This window comes from Gallus gallus, chromosome Z (assembly GCF_016699485.2).
Source record: "Gallus gallus isolate bGalGal1 chromosome Z, bGalGal1.mat.broiler.GRCg7b, whole genome shotgun sequence".
NCBI classification, from domain to species: domain Eukaryota; kingdom Metazoa; phylum Chordata; class Aves; order Galliformes; family Phasianidae; genus Gallus; species Gallus gallus.
In genome coordinates this window covers 45,373,658-45,391,154 of record NC_052572.1, presented here as the reverse complement: position 1 = coordinate 45,391,154, position 17,497 = coordinate 45,373,658, and the positions used below count along the sequence as shown (strand labels likewise).

Below are 17,497 nucleotides of genomic sequence, written 5' to 3'. Positions count from 1 at the left end.
AAACCTCTCTCTTTTCAACCCTTTGTCTCAGTTTCATAGCTGTCCTTTAGCTAGAGGAGTCAAACAGCATCCTGGCTTTTTGGAAAACTGCAGGAAAGCTGACTGTGCTGGAGGCCTACTACTTATCTCTGTTGATAAATAGTTGTCAGGAAAACCTATTCTGATTTCCTCTTGCATCTATTCTGTCAAAAACATAGTTTGTAAGATATGGAAGCAATCAAGACTCTAAGCAATCTGCTAGAAAATGCCAATGAAAGTTACTGAGAAAAATCTGCTGGTAATGGGAACAGCTTTGGTGCTTACAGTTAATGAAGACAATAGTGCTGGTCTGAACATCCTTACACCAGCCTTAGATTCTGATTATTAACGCTTTACAATAAATCTGTCACTGAAATACAGATTTGGAGGGAGTAGCTATTTCGTTTTTTACCTTAGTTATCCTTCTTTGTATTTGTCCCGCATAACAGAGAAATTGTTTTTAAGGCATTTGAATACTGAAGCTTTAGTTCTTCACCCTTTCATCTTTAGAGGGTAAAGAGTGTCCTGCATTTCAGTATTGCCGGAGACAATTTATAGTTGGTAAAAAAATGTTAAATGTTAAAACCTTTAATATACACTATTGCCTGATGGGAATTTTAATGTTAGCATGGATGGTGTCATCGGTTTAAGTATACTGGTAACACACTGTATGAATATTGGAATTAGCTGTGTTTAGTTGTAGGTTTAAAAAGCTGAAAAGAGAAGGAAAGTACTGTGGAATTCAGGGAGATGTTTGGAGGTGTGTGTTTTTTACTTTTTCAAAAATAATGTACTGGCTGTATAATGACTACACATCTAACTGTTAGTTTCACGGTACTACTTTCCTGTGTAATGATGCAACTGCTAGAACTGAGAGTGTATCAGCATTTCTGCTTTGAATGCATTCTTTGTCTATGGTTTTGTGTGTGTGTATGTGTTTTTTTTGTTTTTTGTTTTTTGGTTTTTTTTTTTTTAAACACTGATCTCTTGGTTCCTCATAATGGAAGAAAATACAGAGAAATGCATCCCAAAGAATAGTGCAATAAATAAATAAATGCAAAGGACACCCTTGCATCTGCAGTTCTTTTTATGTAGGACTTGTTGAAAAATGCTTGTAAAACCTTTATAGCTGATTTTGATGGGGCAATATTGGAAACTCAGGCACATCACTCAGACCACAGCTTGTTTTGAGAAGCAGAGCCACCATGCTGCTCTTAGGTATGACCCTGTTAGTTTTGTCAGGTTGTGCTGTGTTGTTTGTACTGGTAGATGCAGCTGTCCTGCATACATCAGACTTTATCTGGGAGCAGAACAGCATGTATGTGGGAGAATGGAAGACCACCTCTTCACAGTGATCCAGTACCTACTATTCTGAGGGAGCACCTAGTTCCTCTTGTGAATGAACATGTGTAGGATCTGCTAGGTGACACTGCTTAGGGACCCCATTGCTTTTGCTGTTGGTGCTCTCTTCAAAGCAAATTTGTAGAGCAAGAAAGGTCAAAGAAGGAGCAGAAAATGAAGGATGGTGTCTCTTTCAGTTTCTCTTCTAACAGTCCAAACTCCCCATCTTTAAATGATTGACTAGCTTGTCTTTGATTAAATCCTTTTCTTAGTTTTATATCTCAATATTTATCTTTGGCTAGTACTGGTTTTAGCAGAGTTCTAGGATACAAAGCTAGCAGACAGCTGTTTCAAAATATTTTTATCATTGAAAATTTTAGTAAGTCACTTTGTCTTTAGGATGAATATTTGAAATGTATATCTAGATTGGTATGGAAGAATCCAGAAAGCAAATAAGCAGATTAAAAGAGCTTGTTTTTTGCATTGGTTTAGCTAAAATTAACACTTTTGTGAGTGGTAACAGAAGTCGTCCGTCCCCCCCCCCCCCCCCAAAAAGGGGGTATTGCCATTTGAGAGCTATTTGTGGCAGAAGGCCAAGCATGACAGCCCCAACCCCCTGCCTTAATCTGATAATTCCTATTTCAAAAACAGTTTAGAAAACAGTTTAGCAAAAATGATGCACTAGTCAGGTAGGGAACTGGCAGTGCTTTCCTTCTTTGTGTTTGTCAGACCTAGCATGAGAATGGCAGTAGTGGAGGCTGTACTGGGATTTATTTTAGTTTAGGTCACTTTATTATAGTAATGTTTGAGATTTTGATTCTTTTAGTATGGAGAGATGCATTATTTCTAAATCTGGTAATGTGGCACAGATTTAAACATGTGGTTAAAATTATTATGATTCAATATGTTCAAAGTATCTTTCTGTTGCTTAAAAGCCAAGCTTGCAAAAAATTGTACTGGAGATTAACTTGCTTCTTACTGTACTAGAAGATGCCATTACGATCACTGAGATGTTATAGTAATGTTACTGAACAGTCTGAAAAATGACCTCATGTTATGAAGACAAGCTTGAAATCTGTGCACATTACTAGTGTTTATGTTTTCAGTCATCTTGCTTTGAAAAGAGGAAAATTTTGCAGGTAGTAAGTGTAAGCAGTCATTCTCTGACCACAAAACCTTATTCTGCAGAGGAACCCTTTATAGCCTCCAGCTGGATCATTCACTACTCTGTTGATCAGGGTAAGTTTCCCAGCAGGGAGTTAGCAGATAAATTTATTGAGTTTTCAATCACTCCTCAAAGTGGAATTAAATGCTCTTTACTTATCTTCTTGCCAAGAGAGATAAGCCTATTTTTGATAGTAATCATTTAAGAAAAGAGAAAAAAAAAAAAGTATATATTCTTTGGCCTTAGCCAGGTTTATGGGCCTGCAAGCCACCAGTGAGTGCTGCTGACTTGAAAGCAGCCCCAGCAGGTGAATGTGACCCACTTAAGCATCACGTGCTGCTGGGACATCCGCTTTAATGTGTAATGTTATGAATCCCTTGATTTCCACAACCTCCGTTCCTTTTAAGGAATTAATTTTTCAAAAATACTCTAAAATTAGAGGAGAAACTGATAAAGCACTGCAGAATGACTCTCGGGAAGCTGATATTTTTACTTTGCATAAAATGAGGCACCAAAGCGTGGTGTGTTTTGCTGTTGGTTTTTTTTATTATTTTTCTTCTTTCTTTTGCCCGATTATATACCAAGGCTGTTTTGAACTTAAAATCAATAGGTGTTTCTCAGTGTATTCAGAAAAGCAGTCTGTGAGGTGCAGGCTTTATACTACCATGTCACTTCTTAACAGAGAATCCAGAGTAACAGATTGTCATGAAGAACAATAGAGATAGTCTATTTGACTATTGTGCAGTAAGCAGAAATGATTATGAATTTGAGCCAAAGTTGTTCTTCTGCTAATAAATAGAATGAAACAAAGAACTGTGTCAGAAAAATGAAGGTGCATCCCTTGCCACTTCGTGTCACTTTTGCTTTGGGTTGATTTAGATCTGGCTGGAGCCATGTTGCACAAAATTATACGTAGCTTGCTCCAAAAGTAATGCCTCCTGTTTATTTCCATGGAAGATACGACAGCAATAAAGAACACAATAACACTGCTTAATAGTGCTAACACTAAAAAATTGTCAGCTACAAAACACTATTTTTCAACACAGTCACCACCATTAGCTATGCATTTTTGCCAGTGGTGACCAAGAGCCTGCACGTTGCTCTCTTAACAGTCTGCACCAGCAGAAGTGACACTCTCACCACTGCTGAAACACACCAGCCGCCCCTCACTGTGTTCACATCCACTCCTCTTTGGTCTCCATCAATGTTCAACAAGCATCAGTGAATGTCAGTGGGCACCATTTTTTTCACGTGGAGGAAGTCAGTGACATACCTTTGCTTCATCTGCACTTCCACGTCAGATGCCATTTTGTCAGACTGCCCCTCTGCTGCAGTCTGTCACATGGCAACAAAATGTAATGGAATATTGGCAGGAAGATTCAGTCTCTACCGCCATACAATGAACGTCTGGCTTTGTTATCACGGAGCACCATAATAAAATAGGAGGTGTTAATTTTGAAGCAGCCGTTGTACTGTGTAGGTCAGGTCAGCATGCTGTTTTCTTTCAAATTAATTTATTCTGCACTACGTTTTTTTTTTTTAAAGCACAGGAAAATATTAAGTTACAGAAAAAAATGCCTTGATACACAATATATGATGTAATATCTAGTTGCATAATGTATATTAATGTAAATTAAGTTTAATATAGCATTTTAAATATATGCAATATGTATTCATTTCATATAAAATAAGCCAAAACTGTATATATGGAAATGCAGTTGTGAAAAGTCTCACTGTTGCAGAGTTCAATATTAGTACCGATAAAGTAAGTTCTCTCCTTGCATTATGTTATTTTGCTAATACTGAGAAATAATAGCAAAAATACTCTTCTACATAAGGGGAAAAAAAGAAAAAAAGAAAAAAACAGAAAAAAAAACACTGTGTTAGTTTTTAGGGAAGAATGATCATACCAAAGTTTTATTATGTGTCTTAAATACCAAATTTCATTTTCAGATTTTCAGTGTTTTGTGCAAAGCTGCAGTCTATCTCTGTCACAGACTTATTGCTAGCGTAGGTGTTCTCTATTTTGTCCTCTAATACTTTTTGTTATGCTGAGGGTAAGCAGGTTTTCTGTTGCTTAGTTTCTTACAGTTTACTTGACATTGCTGAAATCCTAAGACATAAAAAGTCAGTCCAACGCATATCTGGGTAAAAACCATTGCTGTGTGGGGAAAAAAGGTATGGCCCTGTTTTCCTTTGTGAAAAATGGAGATGAAATGAAATACGAGGTCACAGTAGAGAAGAACCACATGTCATAATTTCAATAAAGAGGCACTGTTTTCAGAAGCTCTCTGCATGTTTGTAGTGCAGCAGTAACTTAGCATCTCCTTTTAATTTCTTCAGTTCCTGCTGTGTATCACTTTATTTTCAGAACTCACATTCCAAACCTGACCCACAATTCCACCTCTAGCTGCTAGGTCCTGAGATGGAGGCTTATGCAGGTGACATCAGCTTGGGCTTTTGTGTGCATTGATTGGGCTCTCTTTGAATGATATTCTGCTTGACTTCACTTGTGACTTTCACTTTTAGCAACTTCCAGGAATATAATTAACAACCTGCTATGGGTTATGTGAGTGGTGTTATTTGATGGGTTTTTTTAATGTGTTTTTTTATTTGTATATTTGTTTGTTGTTGGGTGTTCTTTTTTTGAGAAGGCCTGTCATGAAGGGTAGATAGGGATGCATAACTGTGCAGAGAATATTAATTTCCAAAATTTTCTTGTGTGTCTGTGTGAGTGAAACCACAGAAAATATCCAGACTAAGTAGTGCAGCGTCTCAAATAGGTCAGAAAAGATCTGAATGTCACTTAGACCCTATATACTTCACAAATAGACACACACATACAGATACAGGCTAAAAAGTTGCCTGGAAATGTTGCAGTCACAGTTATTGCCATCACTGTGAAATTACTTGACCTAGGGAAGTGTATCCCAACTTCTGGACAAAATTTGGAGATGGTCAGAAAAGATAACTTTTCAGCAAAGGAGAATTAAAAGGAAATTGTGCATGCTCATCAATGGCAATTATTTGTTGTTTTATTTTGTTTATTGTTTTTATTTTATGTTTTTTTAAATCACAGTTTTGCGCTTCTATTCATTAAGCTTTTTTCAACTATTAAAAAGATGCTTCAGTGAGGTGTTAAATAACTTCTGAAAAGAAGTTTTCAAAAAATTTGTGAAAAGTTTCTAGAAATGTGCACAGTTAATATTTCAATGTGATGCAGCAGTTCATAGCTTTCTGAATTCTAACCTTCTACAGCAGAAGAGGGGAAGAGGGGCTATTTTGTGTGGGTGCAAAGCATCACTCAGCTTTAGAAGAGACATCAGTTCTTTACTTCATTACTATGGTAGCTGAAATGAGATCTCATTACAATGTATGTAGTTTATGTGGTTGAAGTAAAGCCACTGAGATGGGCCCACAAACAGCTCCTGTTCCCCTCAAACATTTAACACACAAACCTGCATCTCTTCTACTTATTTTAAGTATGATTTTCTTTTTATGGGGCAAAGATTACCACGTATGTACTTCGCAATGCAAATTCTGTAGATTTTTTTCAGGAGAACAAACTGAGTAAAGCCATTAAATGATGAACTTTCATACTCCATTTCCAGGACCCCTTTACAAGTCTTTTTCTCTCATCTCACCTCTCTTGTGCTCCTTGCTATGCCATAACATCTTAGTAAAGAGGGAAGTAGGCGGCTTCAGATAAGGCAAGAATCAAATACAGAAATTCAGTTATAAAATTTTCTTTGGCTTTTGATACAAAATCTTTCAGTAATCTGACCAAAACTGAACAAAAAAATAGCAGATACTTAGTAAGTTAGTTAATCATAATATGATTTCCCAAGAAAACATCCATCCACAGAACTACAGAAACAAGAAAGAGGATGTCACTGCAGCTAGGTTGCTAGAGTTAGGGCACATGCATGTTCAGTCATTTATATATACATATTCATCCTGAGGTTAATTATATAGGGTATATATGACGTTAGAGACATGGATGACTAGAATTCATTTGGGCCAGGCTTTATCTGCTCAGATATGTGAATTGCACTAAGAAACAAGCACAGAATAGGCACAATTGGTTCATGGAGGGAAGGGAGCTATTCATGCTATTTGCTTCTCAAGTGAAAGATGAATGTGCTATCTCTTAGCTGCTTTCAAATTACATGTACTAGATTTATTGAAGAGTCAATCTGTGTGTGTGAGCAATGGTACCGCATGTATATTTGCAGACGCAAGGCCTCAAAACAATGGAACAATAAAATAACACCATATAGACCTGACAAATGTAATCTTTGTAGTATTCTTTGTGAAAGTTTTGTTACCTTTCTATGCATGCTTCCATACTCCTGTCTCCTGTGTTATATCCTTTGAAAAAAAATGACTTACAGTCCTATATCCCTTCCCCTGTGCTCATCAGTCATTTCACTTGTGACTGGGGCTGTGTCAGCTACAGAAATAGCATACAGTAACAGGAGAGCAGTGTGGAGCAAACCAGTATTGAGGAACTGAGGCATACATTTCGGGTTGTGCTTAAGACTGGCTTGCCTGTTCCTCTGGCCTTGATGTCCATCAGCTGTTGGAGTGCTTTGGCTAGCCTTTTAGCTTAGGTCCTTTCAAAAAAAAACCATCCAGGATTACTCAGAAATACAAATTGAAGTGTGTAAATAGGAACTGTCAAAGTTCCTACTAGAGTATGCTCATAATGCAAGCTAGAACACTAATGTAAAGACAGACTGAAGAAAAAAAAATAAGGGGGGGCGGGGCGGGGGGGTGGGATGGGACCTTAAACATCATCGGATTCCATCCTTCTTGCATTTTAATATTGTTCCATTGCTTCAGGATCACATCAGTGGGCACATGTCACAGTGTAACTGCCTAATGGTATCTGTTAAGAAACTTGCTTAAGATAAGAATCAAGGCTTGATGGCAGTTTGCTTTAAATAGTAGGTACTAGTTCACGAGCTGACCATTAATGAAGAATTATTTACAGTCATTCACTAGATCCAATACTCCTTAATGCTGTTTCTAGCACACTATTTGCAACATGGAAAAATATATATATATATATATATAAGTTAAATTGGCCAAAAAAAGCTTGGTCATTCTCTACACTCTGCAAAAAAATAGTCTGCAAGCTTTTGAGATTTGTCTATGTTTGGCCTGCATCAAACTTCAGTGTTTCAAAACTCAACTAAAACCAAGAAATCATGGATGTATTTTTTAGGTATGCAAGTGACTCACACTCCGGCTTTCTGTTTATTTGTTTTAAATATGGAGGTGGGCACCAACTAGATGCTTGAAATAATTTTAAGAGTTCTAATTGATGAGTGGCTTGTTTCACCTTCAAGACTCTTTCTCTGTCAGAGTACAGTGCACCACAATATTGTGTAAGTCCAGCAATGCAGCTTTAGCATCATTTGTCCATTACATCTGTCTGGAATGCTCCTAATTCTGATCATGTTAGATTGGCAACTATCATCCAGTGTAATTAGAAACCTGGTATCAGCTCTTTCCTCCAAGTTAGTCACTGCTTTACTAGCTCATGTCAAGCTTAACTTAAGTAGTTTGCTTTTTCTATCAATGACTTTGGTTTCCAAACTGAAATACTAACTCATTGGTGGGACATGTTGATAGATCCTATTGTTACTGCTCATGGCTCTATGAAGTAATACTAATGACTTCTGTAGCTGAAACATCTCCATTTCCATAAACACTTCCTCCTTGAAAGCCCTTAAACTACACAAAATTATAGCTATGACTATTTTATTTTGTTGGATTTCAATACACTGGGAGTAGAGAATTGGCCATCAGTTTTGGTATGGATCAGATTTTTTTTGCTGTTTCTCTTGGAGAGTGTTAAGTGTTTATTTTCCCTGCATCACCCTCTTGGCCATTAATACTATAGAGTGAGATAGAGTGAAATCTCCTAAGACTTATTTTTATAAGGTTTAAAAGTGCTTGCTGACTTAACCCTGTGGTGTATTCTCATAGTTGTGGGTCTGATTCATTAAGATTTAATCTGTAGAAGCATTTCAAAAGCAGTTAGCCCACCCATGAGGCATGTACCTTTCTGGTTTGAGTCTGGGTGGTCTTAGTACAAATTAGGAGTGGACATCCCTCTAAAATGAGACCAAGTGGACTTTAGGGCAGTGGGAAGCCTTTAATTGAGCTCAAGTAATTTGTTAGCTATTATACTGTATTTTAACATACCTCAAATTGAAATATACATGCTTTACTTTGTGGCTATTATTTTTTTTAAATACTCTATATAGGCAAGTTGCATCTGCATGCTGTATGGTTTGCTCTGCTTAAGGTCTCTGACTGTGGCCTAAAAAATGAGGACAAGGTATTCTGTTTTGTTTCTTTAGGTGCAATATTTGGCTGGAGGCAGATAGCCCACACAGCTTTAACTTGAGGAAGTCCTTACTGCTTCTCATTTTTAATTTGCATATTTTTATATTAATAAAAGTTGAAGCCGTGACTCTGAGAAGAGGGAGGCAGAGGTTCAGCAGTTCTTGCCATAAACCTCAGAACAGAAATTGGCGTATCTCTAGGGTACAGTCTAGCTCACTGCCTCACTAGCCTCTGCACCCCTTCAGCTCACATTCCACATGAGGAGTGTAAGTTACCTCAGTGTATGAGGTTCAGTAGGGATATTATAGTGGCTGATGCCAATCAAGACTTTACTCTAAAGTTTATTATAGAATCAGTGACACAAGTTCCCATGGCATCTGCTCAGAAGTTCTGTAAGTTAGCTGCTTCATATACCCTGCTAATCGTCTTTGATCCTTAATTCTCATTTTGAATAACATCAAATTTGATCCATCACATCATGATTAAATGATGGAGAAATTGATGAACAGAAGTTGCTGTATGAAACATTACAAATATTGGTTTATAAACAGTGGAATATATTATGGTTATTTACAAACACTTTGTTAACCTAAGTGCTTAGGAATGGTATCAGTGCTGGTCTAATGGTCTTCTAAAGATCCCCTAAGTGAAAACAGTGGACCATATTACCAGTGTTTAGATTAACTTGGGAATTCAGACTGCTTTTTGATTTTATGAAAATGGCTTATGGTGTATGAAATACCCTATGGATAGTTTACATTTATGACACATACTGGTCATTATATGCCTTTTAATGAATCTCAGCTAGATGGTTTCTTTACTTTCCTTCCAGAAAAGACGACGACGCATAGACCGGAACATGATTGGGGAGCCAACAAACTTTGTTCACACAGCTCACGTTGGATCAGGAGACCTATTCAGTGGAATGAATTCGGTAAGCATCTGTGGATGAAGATATTTCATCTTAGACAGGGTGCAGGAACATTTTAAGTGGCTAAAGCAATGAAGAATGATTCTCTACTGAACTGTGAGAGAGAGGCTCTGTGTAAACTGAGAAATAACCTACTAGTGTGTTAATTCCAAGCCTTAGTCACTTGCATTCTAGATTATGGGATCCTGTAGTTATTGACAATATGTAGCAAATGTTGTATATACTGTGCAGGCTATGTGTAGAATACCATTGAAAAATTCATTCTGATGGCATGTGCAAACTAATATAGGGGAATATTTTGGGAAGTACTGGAGTTATTTAGAAAAAGAAATCTAAATGTGTCTCATAATTCAAGTTAGATTTCTTAGCTTAGATGTTTTAAAGTATTTTAAATGTAGTTTATATGAAATTGCAGTTTACCATATTTTATGGTGCACGCAAATATTTTTGTGTGTTTTTATTGAGAATGTCTATATTTTGTAACCCTATTTGCAATGTGAACTATTTCGAGAGCAAGCAGTGATGTCACAAGCTGGGTTTTGTGGCTTCCTGTAGATTCTTAAAAGTGAAAAACAGAGGCTAAGATTGATCATGCAAATGACCTTACAAGAATAGATTTCTTCTTTACAACCATATTTTATGTGAAACATCATTCTATTTTTTATGGTCAGTAATTACAAAAAGGGGTGATATTTAGATAATGAATAAAAGATTTCTCAAGCTAAGTAATTCTTTTAATAGGAAAAACTTCTTTTGAGATGGTGGATTTTAGGAAAGAGGAAGAGGGACTTCTGTCAGAGGTATGAGTATGGAGTGTAGAGTTGAATGAAAAAAGTCAGTTTAAATGTAGGAAAGTGAGGTCAATTGCAGTTTCAACTAGTTTGCAGCTTACTGTGATCAGAAAAAAAAGGCAACTTTTTTTTAACTTTGTAGCTGTTAGGGAAAGGCAAAGCTAGGATATCGGACTTGACTAACGGTATGCTAGGTTTTCCCTGAAACAAGATAATGGAGCAGAAATTATTTGTACTAAATCATCAGTAAGGTAAATGGACAAACACAGCTTCAACTTGATAAAATTCAATTAAAGCTGATTATCTATTTAATGTGATATACTAAATACATTGTGAACTTAAATGATGCAGACAGTGATCCATTTTTCTTAAACTTTTTTTAGAAGTGTGGCTGTTTGCTCTTTAGCTGTTTGCTCTCTCCCGTATGAGAACCTTTGTCATTCTTACATCTGAACCATCTCTTGGGAGCTTTGTGGTGGCTGCCTGAAGCTTTGCTCTTTCACATCAGTCTTTCCCCCTGCTTGTCCTCATCCTTGCCTTGTGAATTTAGTTCAACTCCAGATAATATTTTAGTGATTGCTGTTGCCACATAGACTTTTCCATTTTGAACATTTATAACTGGGTGTATCTTTCACTTTTTTCTTCTTCAATTTGGACAAGGTGCTGGAGCAATGACCAGAGGAATATTTTCTGATAAAAGAAAGGGACTGTGTGCAAAAAATAATCTTTAGAAGCAGAAATCTCCAGTTTTAACATCATCTCTTTTTTTGCCTCTTCTTTTATGATTTACTTGAATAAAATTGCATCCAGTCTCCTTGCTTATTCCTTATAGTTTTATCCCCAAGATCATGGTAGCATCTCCTCTTGTTTTTCTACTATTTAACTTCCTCTATAATATAGACATTATACTCCTTTGTGAGCCTCCTCCAATTTTATTAGCTTTTTCCCATATAAGTTTGATTCTTCAATCAGTAGCTCATCTGTGCCTTTTCTTCATCAGAGTTATTCTTTAATTTATTTACTTGTACTTCTGAGTACAGTAATATCCTGGTTACTAAAATATTATCTTTTTTTGCCTTCTGTGTTAAGAGCTTTGCTCGTTTATAAAATGTAAACTTTAACAGTAGTGAACTCTTACTTTCTCATGTCTGTCACTCTCCTATTTTTTTTTTTTTAATCTTCATATTGCACAGTGGAGTGTCCTACTTTATTTTTTGTCATTGTATTCCTCAGTTTAGACTTTAATTTCATATATTCCCTCATTCTTGTAACTTTTCCCTGCATTTTTTTCTCAAGGACCATCTGTGCTATTTCCTGATTCTGAAAGTGGGCATATGGGAAAAAAAGAAAGAAAGAATCTAATGAGATAGAAAAGCAGCACAGCAGATTTTATGATATTTAATTAGTATGATCCTCTTCTCCTTGCAAAACCTTTAAATCCTTATCTGACCTAATTACATGTAAGAGGAAAAAAAAAAAACAACAAAACATTGCTTTATGTCATCCAAGTGCCATCTTTTTAGGGGGGGGGGGGGGGGAGGGAAAGCATTTCACTGTGCTTGTTCTTATAGTTCAGACTGCCTCAAAAGGAGAGTGCTTCAGAAGGAGTACCACCTTGTAAGGTGGATTGCTAGACCTGGCTTTTTTGACAGTTTTTAAAATTACATTTCTCTCATACAAGTTTTAACACACAAAGTAGCCACTGAATCAAGATTAAAGTTGCTGGAGACTCTTTATATGCAACAGCCTCTGTATTTTAGATTGGTAGTTCCTAATGCACTCCTAAAAATGTCTGTATGTATGATTCAAGTACCAGAGAGATTTCTGAGTCCTTCTTCTAAAGGTTAGAGAAAAATTTACACTTCAGCCTTGGAGTTTGTGTTGATTCCTCTGTAGTTTTAAAGGAATGTAGGCAAGTTGTTCGCTCAGAGAAAGGCAATAAAGCTGGGGAGGGGTCTGGAGCACAAGCTTTATTACGAGCATCTGAGGGAGCTGGGATTGTTTAGTCTGGAGAAGAGGAGGTTCAGGGGTGACCTTATTGCTCTCCACAACTACGAGAAGAGAGATTCTAATGAGCTGGGGATCGGCCTCTTCTTCCATTAAACTAGTGATAGGACTACAGGGGATGGCCTCAGGTTGCACCAGGGGAGATTCAGATTGGATGTTAGGAAATAATTCTCCAAGAGAGTGGTCAGACGCTGGAACAGGTTTCCCAAGGAGGTGGTAGAGTCACTGACCCTGGAGGTGTTCAAGAAATATTTAGATATTGTACTGAGTGTCATGGTTCAGTGGGAAATATGGTGACAGGTGGTTGGACTGGATGATCTTGGAAGTTTTTTCCAGCCTTGGTGATTCTATGATTCTATGATTGTAATTTGTCAGTCGGGAAAGTAACATGTCCTGAAGATGGTTTCTAGCTCTTTTTCTCTAGAGAGGAGGTCATTTAGATTAAAGGGATCCAGTGCTTACGTTGTCCATACACTGACATGTAGATTAGATATATTCTGGGGAAAATAACATTTAAATTTCTTTTGTTCCAATGACCAACAGAACATGCCAGATGAAGAAGATGATCAACTTGGTTAGATGCAGAACTTTTCAAACACCCTATGAATATTGTTGCACTCTCTTTCACTGAGTCACTGGTGTCAGATCTGCTAGAGTATTGACTCTGAATATGTAGCCCTGCAGGAAAAATTTAGCATAACATTGCTTTGCTGCATCTGCTTCACCTCCGTGAGCAAAGCACCAAGGTAAAAAATATTGTGCTGCTTCATTGCATTAAAGAAAAAAACAGTTTTTTTGGTCAGCACTGAAATAGATAATACTTTTGAAGACAAAGACCCATTTTAGGCACCTTTTTCACATTGATTTGAGAAACAGCATGCAGCAAAGAGTTGTGCTGATTCATTTTGTATGCATACATTTGTTTTGCTTTGCTGTGGAAAATAATATACTTTTGCTTTTGTAGATGGGGAAGATATCATGCATGCTGCTTAGCTGTATTAAAACCACACTGGACAAATAAGTCTTTCCAGTGTTGTTCTGAGCTCTCTGTGAAGGAGCTGTGCATGAAATAATTGCAAGTGGTACTCTGCAGGCATAGGCTCCTTGATGCGCATTCATTTTCAGAAGCTGTAGCCTTAAATGCATATGTTACTTTGTGCTTATTGTGTATTTGTTATATATGCTCTGGTGTGCAGACTGAAAAGGGACTGTAAGGTTGGAGTTGTCTTCCTGCAGTTGAGAGATGATTAATCTGCCTTCTTCAAAGCAGGAAAGAACTGTAGATTCTCATTCTTATGTTGATAAAAGCAATGAAAGCCATACCTTAAAATAAGTTGTTTCCAAAATAATTGGTAGGTTCAGAATGATTTAAATACTTTGCCGGTTACAGGAATAATATTGATTAAGTGAAGTGGGACATGCTTTTACATAAATGGATAAGTAAGAAATTTTCCATACACTGTGAGCTCTTGTTTGGTTTTATTAGCATTTTTTATTATTATTACCTGAAGTTACCCACATACTGTAGGTATTATCTAAATGTTTTAAAAGTTATCTATTCTACTTTTAATGTAATGGTGCTAACTTCACTGGTTTATCATACTTGGCGAATAATGTTTCAGCTGGAGTGGAGTTGGATACCAGTACAAGATTTGATAAATTTTCTTGAGTAATCAAATGGTTCAGTGAAAACCTGAATTAGCCAGTTTTCTTTGGGAGTGAGGAAAAACTTCTACAGCAGAACCAGTTCTTTAATCTCTCCTGCTGAGCTGTCTGCAGAACTGAAAATTCCAGCAAGCCTGCACTGCATAAATCCTCAAGCAAAAGTAATGTGGCTTTAATGGCATAAAAGAGCACGTGAAAACCAATCCAAAAAGAAAACTGGAAGCAAGAAAATACCACAGTTCACTTCTAACTGCCTGTCTTGTTCTCTTTGCTTCGTTTACCCTTTGTCCTCCAGGTGAGCTCAATTCAGAACCAAATGCAATCCAAGGGAGGCTATGGAGGTGGGCTGTCTGCAAATGTTCAGATGCAACTTGTAGATACAAAAGCAGGATAACCTTGGGGATATCTTTCCAGTAAGTATTGTTCTCTACTTTGTTGGCATTAGTAGAGTAGTAAGGGGAACATTCTTCCACATGCCATAGTTAGCTCCCTATAAATAGCTGTGTGCCTTATGATGCATAACTTTAAAATGCATTTCTGATTTTAAAAAAGCAGATCATGGATTTTTTTAATATAATGAACAAGAGATTGTCCTGTCTGCATCCTTAAGTCTACAGATCTTTGCACATGAAGTTAGTTGTGTAACACATCAAAGAAGAATTTGATTATGGTAACATTTTTACAATGGTTCATTAATTTAATTATACGTAGTATGTGTGGTGTTAAATCATTGAATACTAACTTTATGGTAGAACGGTCACTCAGAAGGTTCAAAATTTAAGTTTAACATGTTTTCTGTGTTCCAGGTTTATGTGAGTTCCTACGTCTTCTTTCCTGTGTCCTCTCTTTTGCCTTGGTGACTGCCTTCTGTGTTCATGACAAGAGAGAAGTAATGGCTTATTGTTCACCCTTTGTGATCGCTCCAGTGAAAAGTTGCTGTTCTGCTCTGATGATGCCATTTTTTGGATTGGTCCAACCGTGCCTTTCAGTGGCATACATACATTGGCCTCTACCAGTACCATGGGCTTAGAGCTTTTCAGGGTTGTTTTTAGGATTCTGTTTGTTTTAAGGCAAATCAAAGCACCAGCCTTAGCTTCCCTCACCCCTCACAAATACTAATGTGCAGCATTATGTTGCTTTTTATTCTTTAAATCTTTTTCTCCACTCACGTAATTTAGAAATGATTGAGTTTCCAGTAATGTTTTTAATCACTCATTGTTCATATCAATTTTTGAAAGGTCTGGAACCTGAAAGCACAAATGATTATTTCTTACAAAATCAGCAGAGTAGATAACCGCATGCTTTGTGAGGTTGCTTTGTATGGTGGCCCCTTTGGTGCCAGAAGAAAAACTGTGTATTGCAGACTGATGATACTGTTGCTGGTGAAGAATTATGTTGTGACACAAGTCATGCCTGTTTCTGAAAAAGGACTTCTAACTTAGCTGCTTCAAAGTTACGTCTTTATTTTAGTTTTTATCCAACAGGTCTTGAAATAATAAAGAGAAAGCTTGCATTCATAAGGCATTTGTTGTAAATGTTCAGTAAACCAGTGTAGTACTGTACCGACGTGTTGTGGAAGCGCTTTAATCTATTTAAAAAGCATCATGTTTGACTGCTTCTTTTTCTTTTATAATTTTTCTTAATTTTAGGCTGTATGGTCATTTCCAGTAGCAGCATGTCAAACTGCCTGCAGTATTAGCTAAAAAGTTTAGTAGACCTCTCTAAGTAGTTGGCAGTTTGTGTGTACTAAATATTTAGGGGCCATGGAGGTTGCTAAGAGCAACATACTAATCTGGCAGAACAGATGCCAGTGAAAACAACATACAGGGTGACTTTTTACTAAGTCAGTAAAAAGCCTTTTGCTCAGGTTCCAAAGCATGTTTCTTTCACACGTTGTGAAACCTGTATTTTAATATTGCACTGTTGTCTGATTATCTCTGTAAATGGTCTCTTTTCCTCCTTGCTGATGGTTTGGAAAAAGTCAGTGATGTTAGTCCTGCTTGAGGGATTTTTTTTTATTTTTTTATTTTTTTGGTGGAAAAAAAAAAAATCATTCCAAGAAGGCATAGCTGAGCCTAGTCAGATCCATTTTTGTGCATAAGTACGCATGTGTTCATAAATATAGACTGCTGTCATAAGTGATTCTTTACTTTTTCCATGCTTTCCCTGATTTCACATTGCAACAACTGTTAGGCTGATTTAAAAATATATGAACCTACTTGCTCTTCTCTCAGTTCACAAACACCACACAAAATACAGGGTGGAGGTAGTGTGCTTCCCCTCAGTAGTGTTTCTGTGGTAGATGTCAGTTATCTGGTTGAATAGCTCCAATTAGGCTGTTTAGTCTTCACTGATGAAGGTACTGATTCATGATGACAGAAGATCAAGACATTCAGTTCTCCGGGTGCATAAATACATGGCAATGCAGTGATTTTCTTTTTAGGAATCAGCATTTCCAGTGCCATATAATCAATGAGTTTTAAATACACAATGATTAAAAAATTATTTGAACTTTGACATCGCTAACAGCAGCTTAAATTTGCCTGCCAAAATGATCTTGCACTTGTCAAAATGTTTTCAGCTCACTGAAAAAAAGAAATGACATATTTTTATAACAGACATACTTTTTTTTGTACATCCCATTCATTCTTGAAAAAAGTCAGTTCAGTGTTGGCTTGTAGATATTAAGAGGAAAATATTGAGTTTGATTCAATAAATGTTTTCTTTCGGTTGGTGGCCTACATTTTCTTTTTTATAAATTATACTTTCATTAGAAAAATAACCGCAGCTTACAGATTTGTGGTGAAAGTTCTCAGGAAAGTAACTTCTTAGTATGGGTAAAAGGTAATTGGTAAGGCTGGGGTTTTTTTTGTCTTTTTTTTTTTTTTCCATGTTTCTTGACCGTTTTGTTGTCAGTAGATTAATCTATTATTTTATTAGTAGTTTTGTTTCACTGACTTAGTGTGTGTACCAAAGAACATCGCAAGGACTGTGGAGAGGAGGTTCCGCAGTAAAATATTAAGGGAGTGGAGCATCTCCCTTATGAGGAGAGGCTGAGAGAGTTGGGTATCTTTAGTTTGGAGAAGAGGACGCTGAGAGGTGACCTCATTTGTTTTTATAAATAAGTAAAGGGTGAGTGTCATGAGGATAGAGCGAGGCTCTTCTCGGTGACACCCAATGATAGGACAAGGGGTAATGGGTGCAAGCTGGAACACAGGA

The 17,497-nt window shown here is 36.9% G+C and overlaps 1 protein-coding gene across 12 annotated transcripts in view; it reads left to right on the top strand.

The window, feature by feature from the left end:
* Positions 1 to 17,010, top strand: part of CDC42SE2 (CDC42 small effector 2) — a 90,567-nt gene extending 73,557 nt beyond the window's left edge. For all 12 annotated transcript variants that reach the window (XM_004949253.5, NM_001302117.2, XM_046905491.1 and 9 more), the window contains 3 exons: positions 9,717 to 9,818; positions 14,574 to 14,691; positions 15,085 to 17,010. In XM_004949253.5, coding sequence (XP_004949310.1) covers positions 9,717 to 9,818; positions 14,574 to 14,672 — 201 coding nt within the window. In that variant the 3' untranslated portion in view covers positions 14,673 to 14,691; positions 15,085 to 17,010. The remainder of the gene's footprint in view (positions 1 to 9,716; positions 9,819 to 14,573; positions 14,692 to 15,084) is intronic.
* The last annotated feature ends 487 nt before the right edge of the window (positions 17,011 to 17,497 follow it).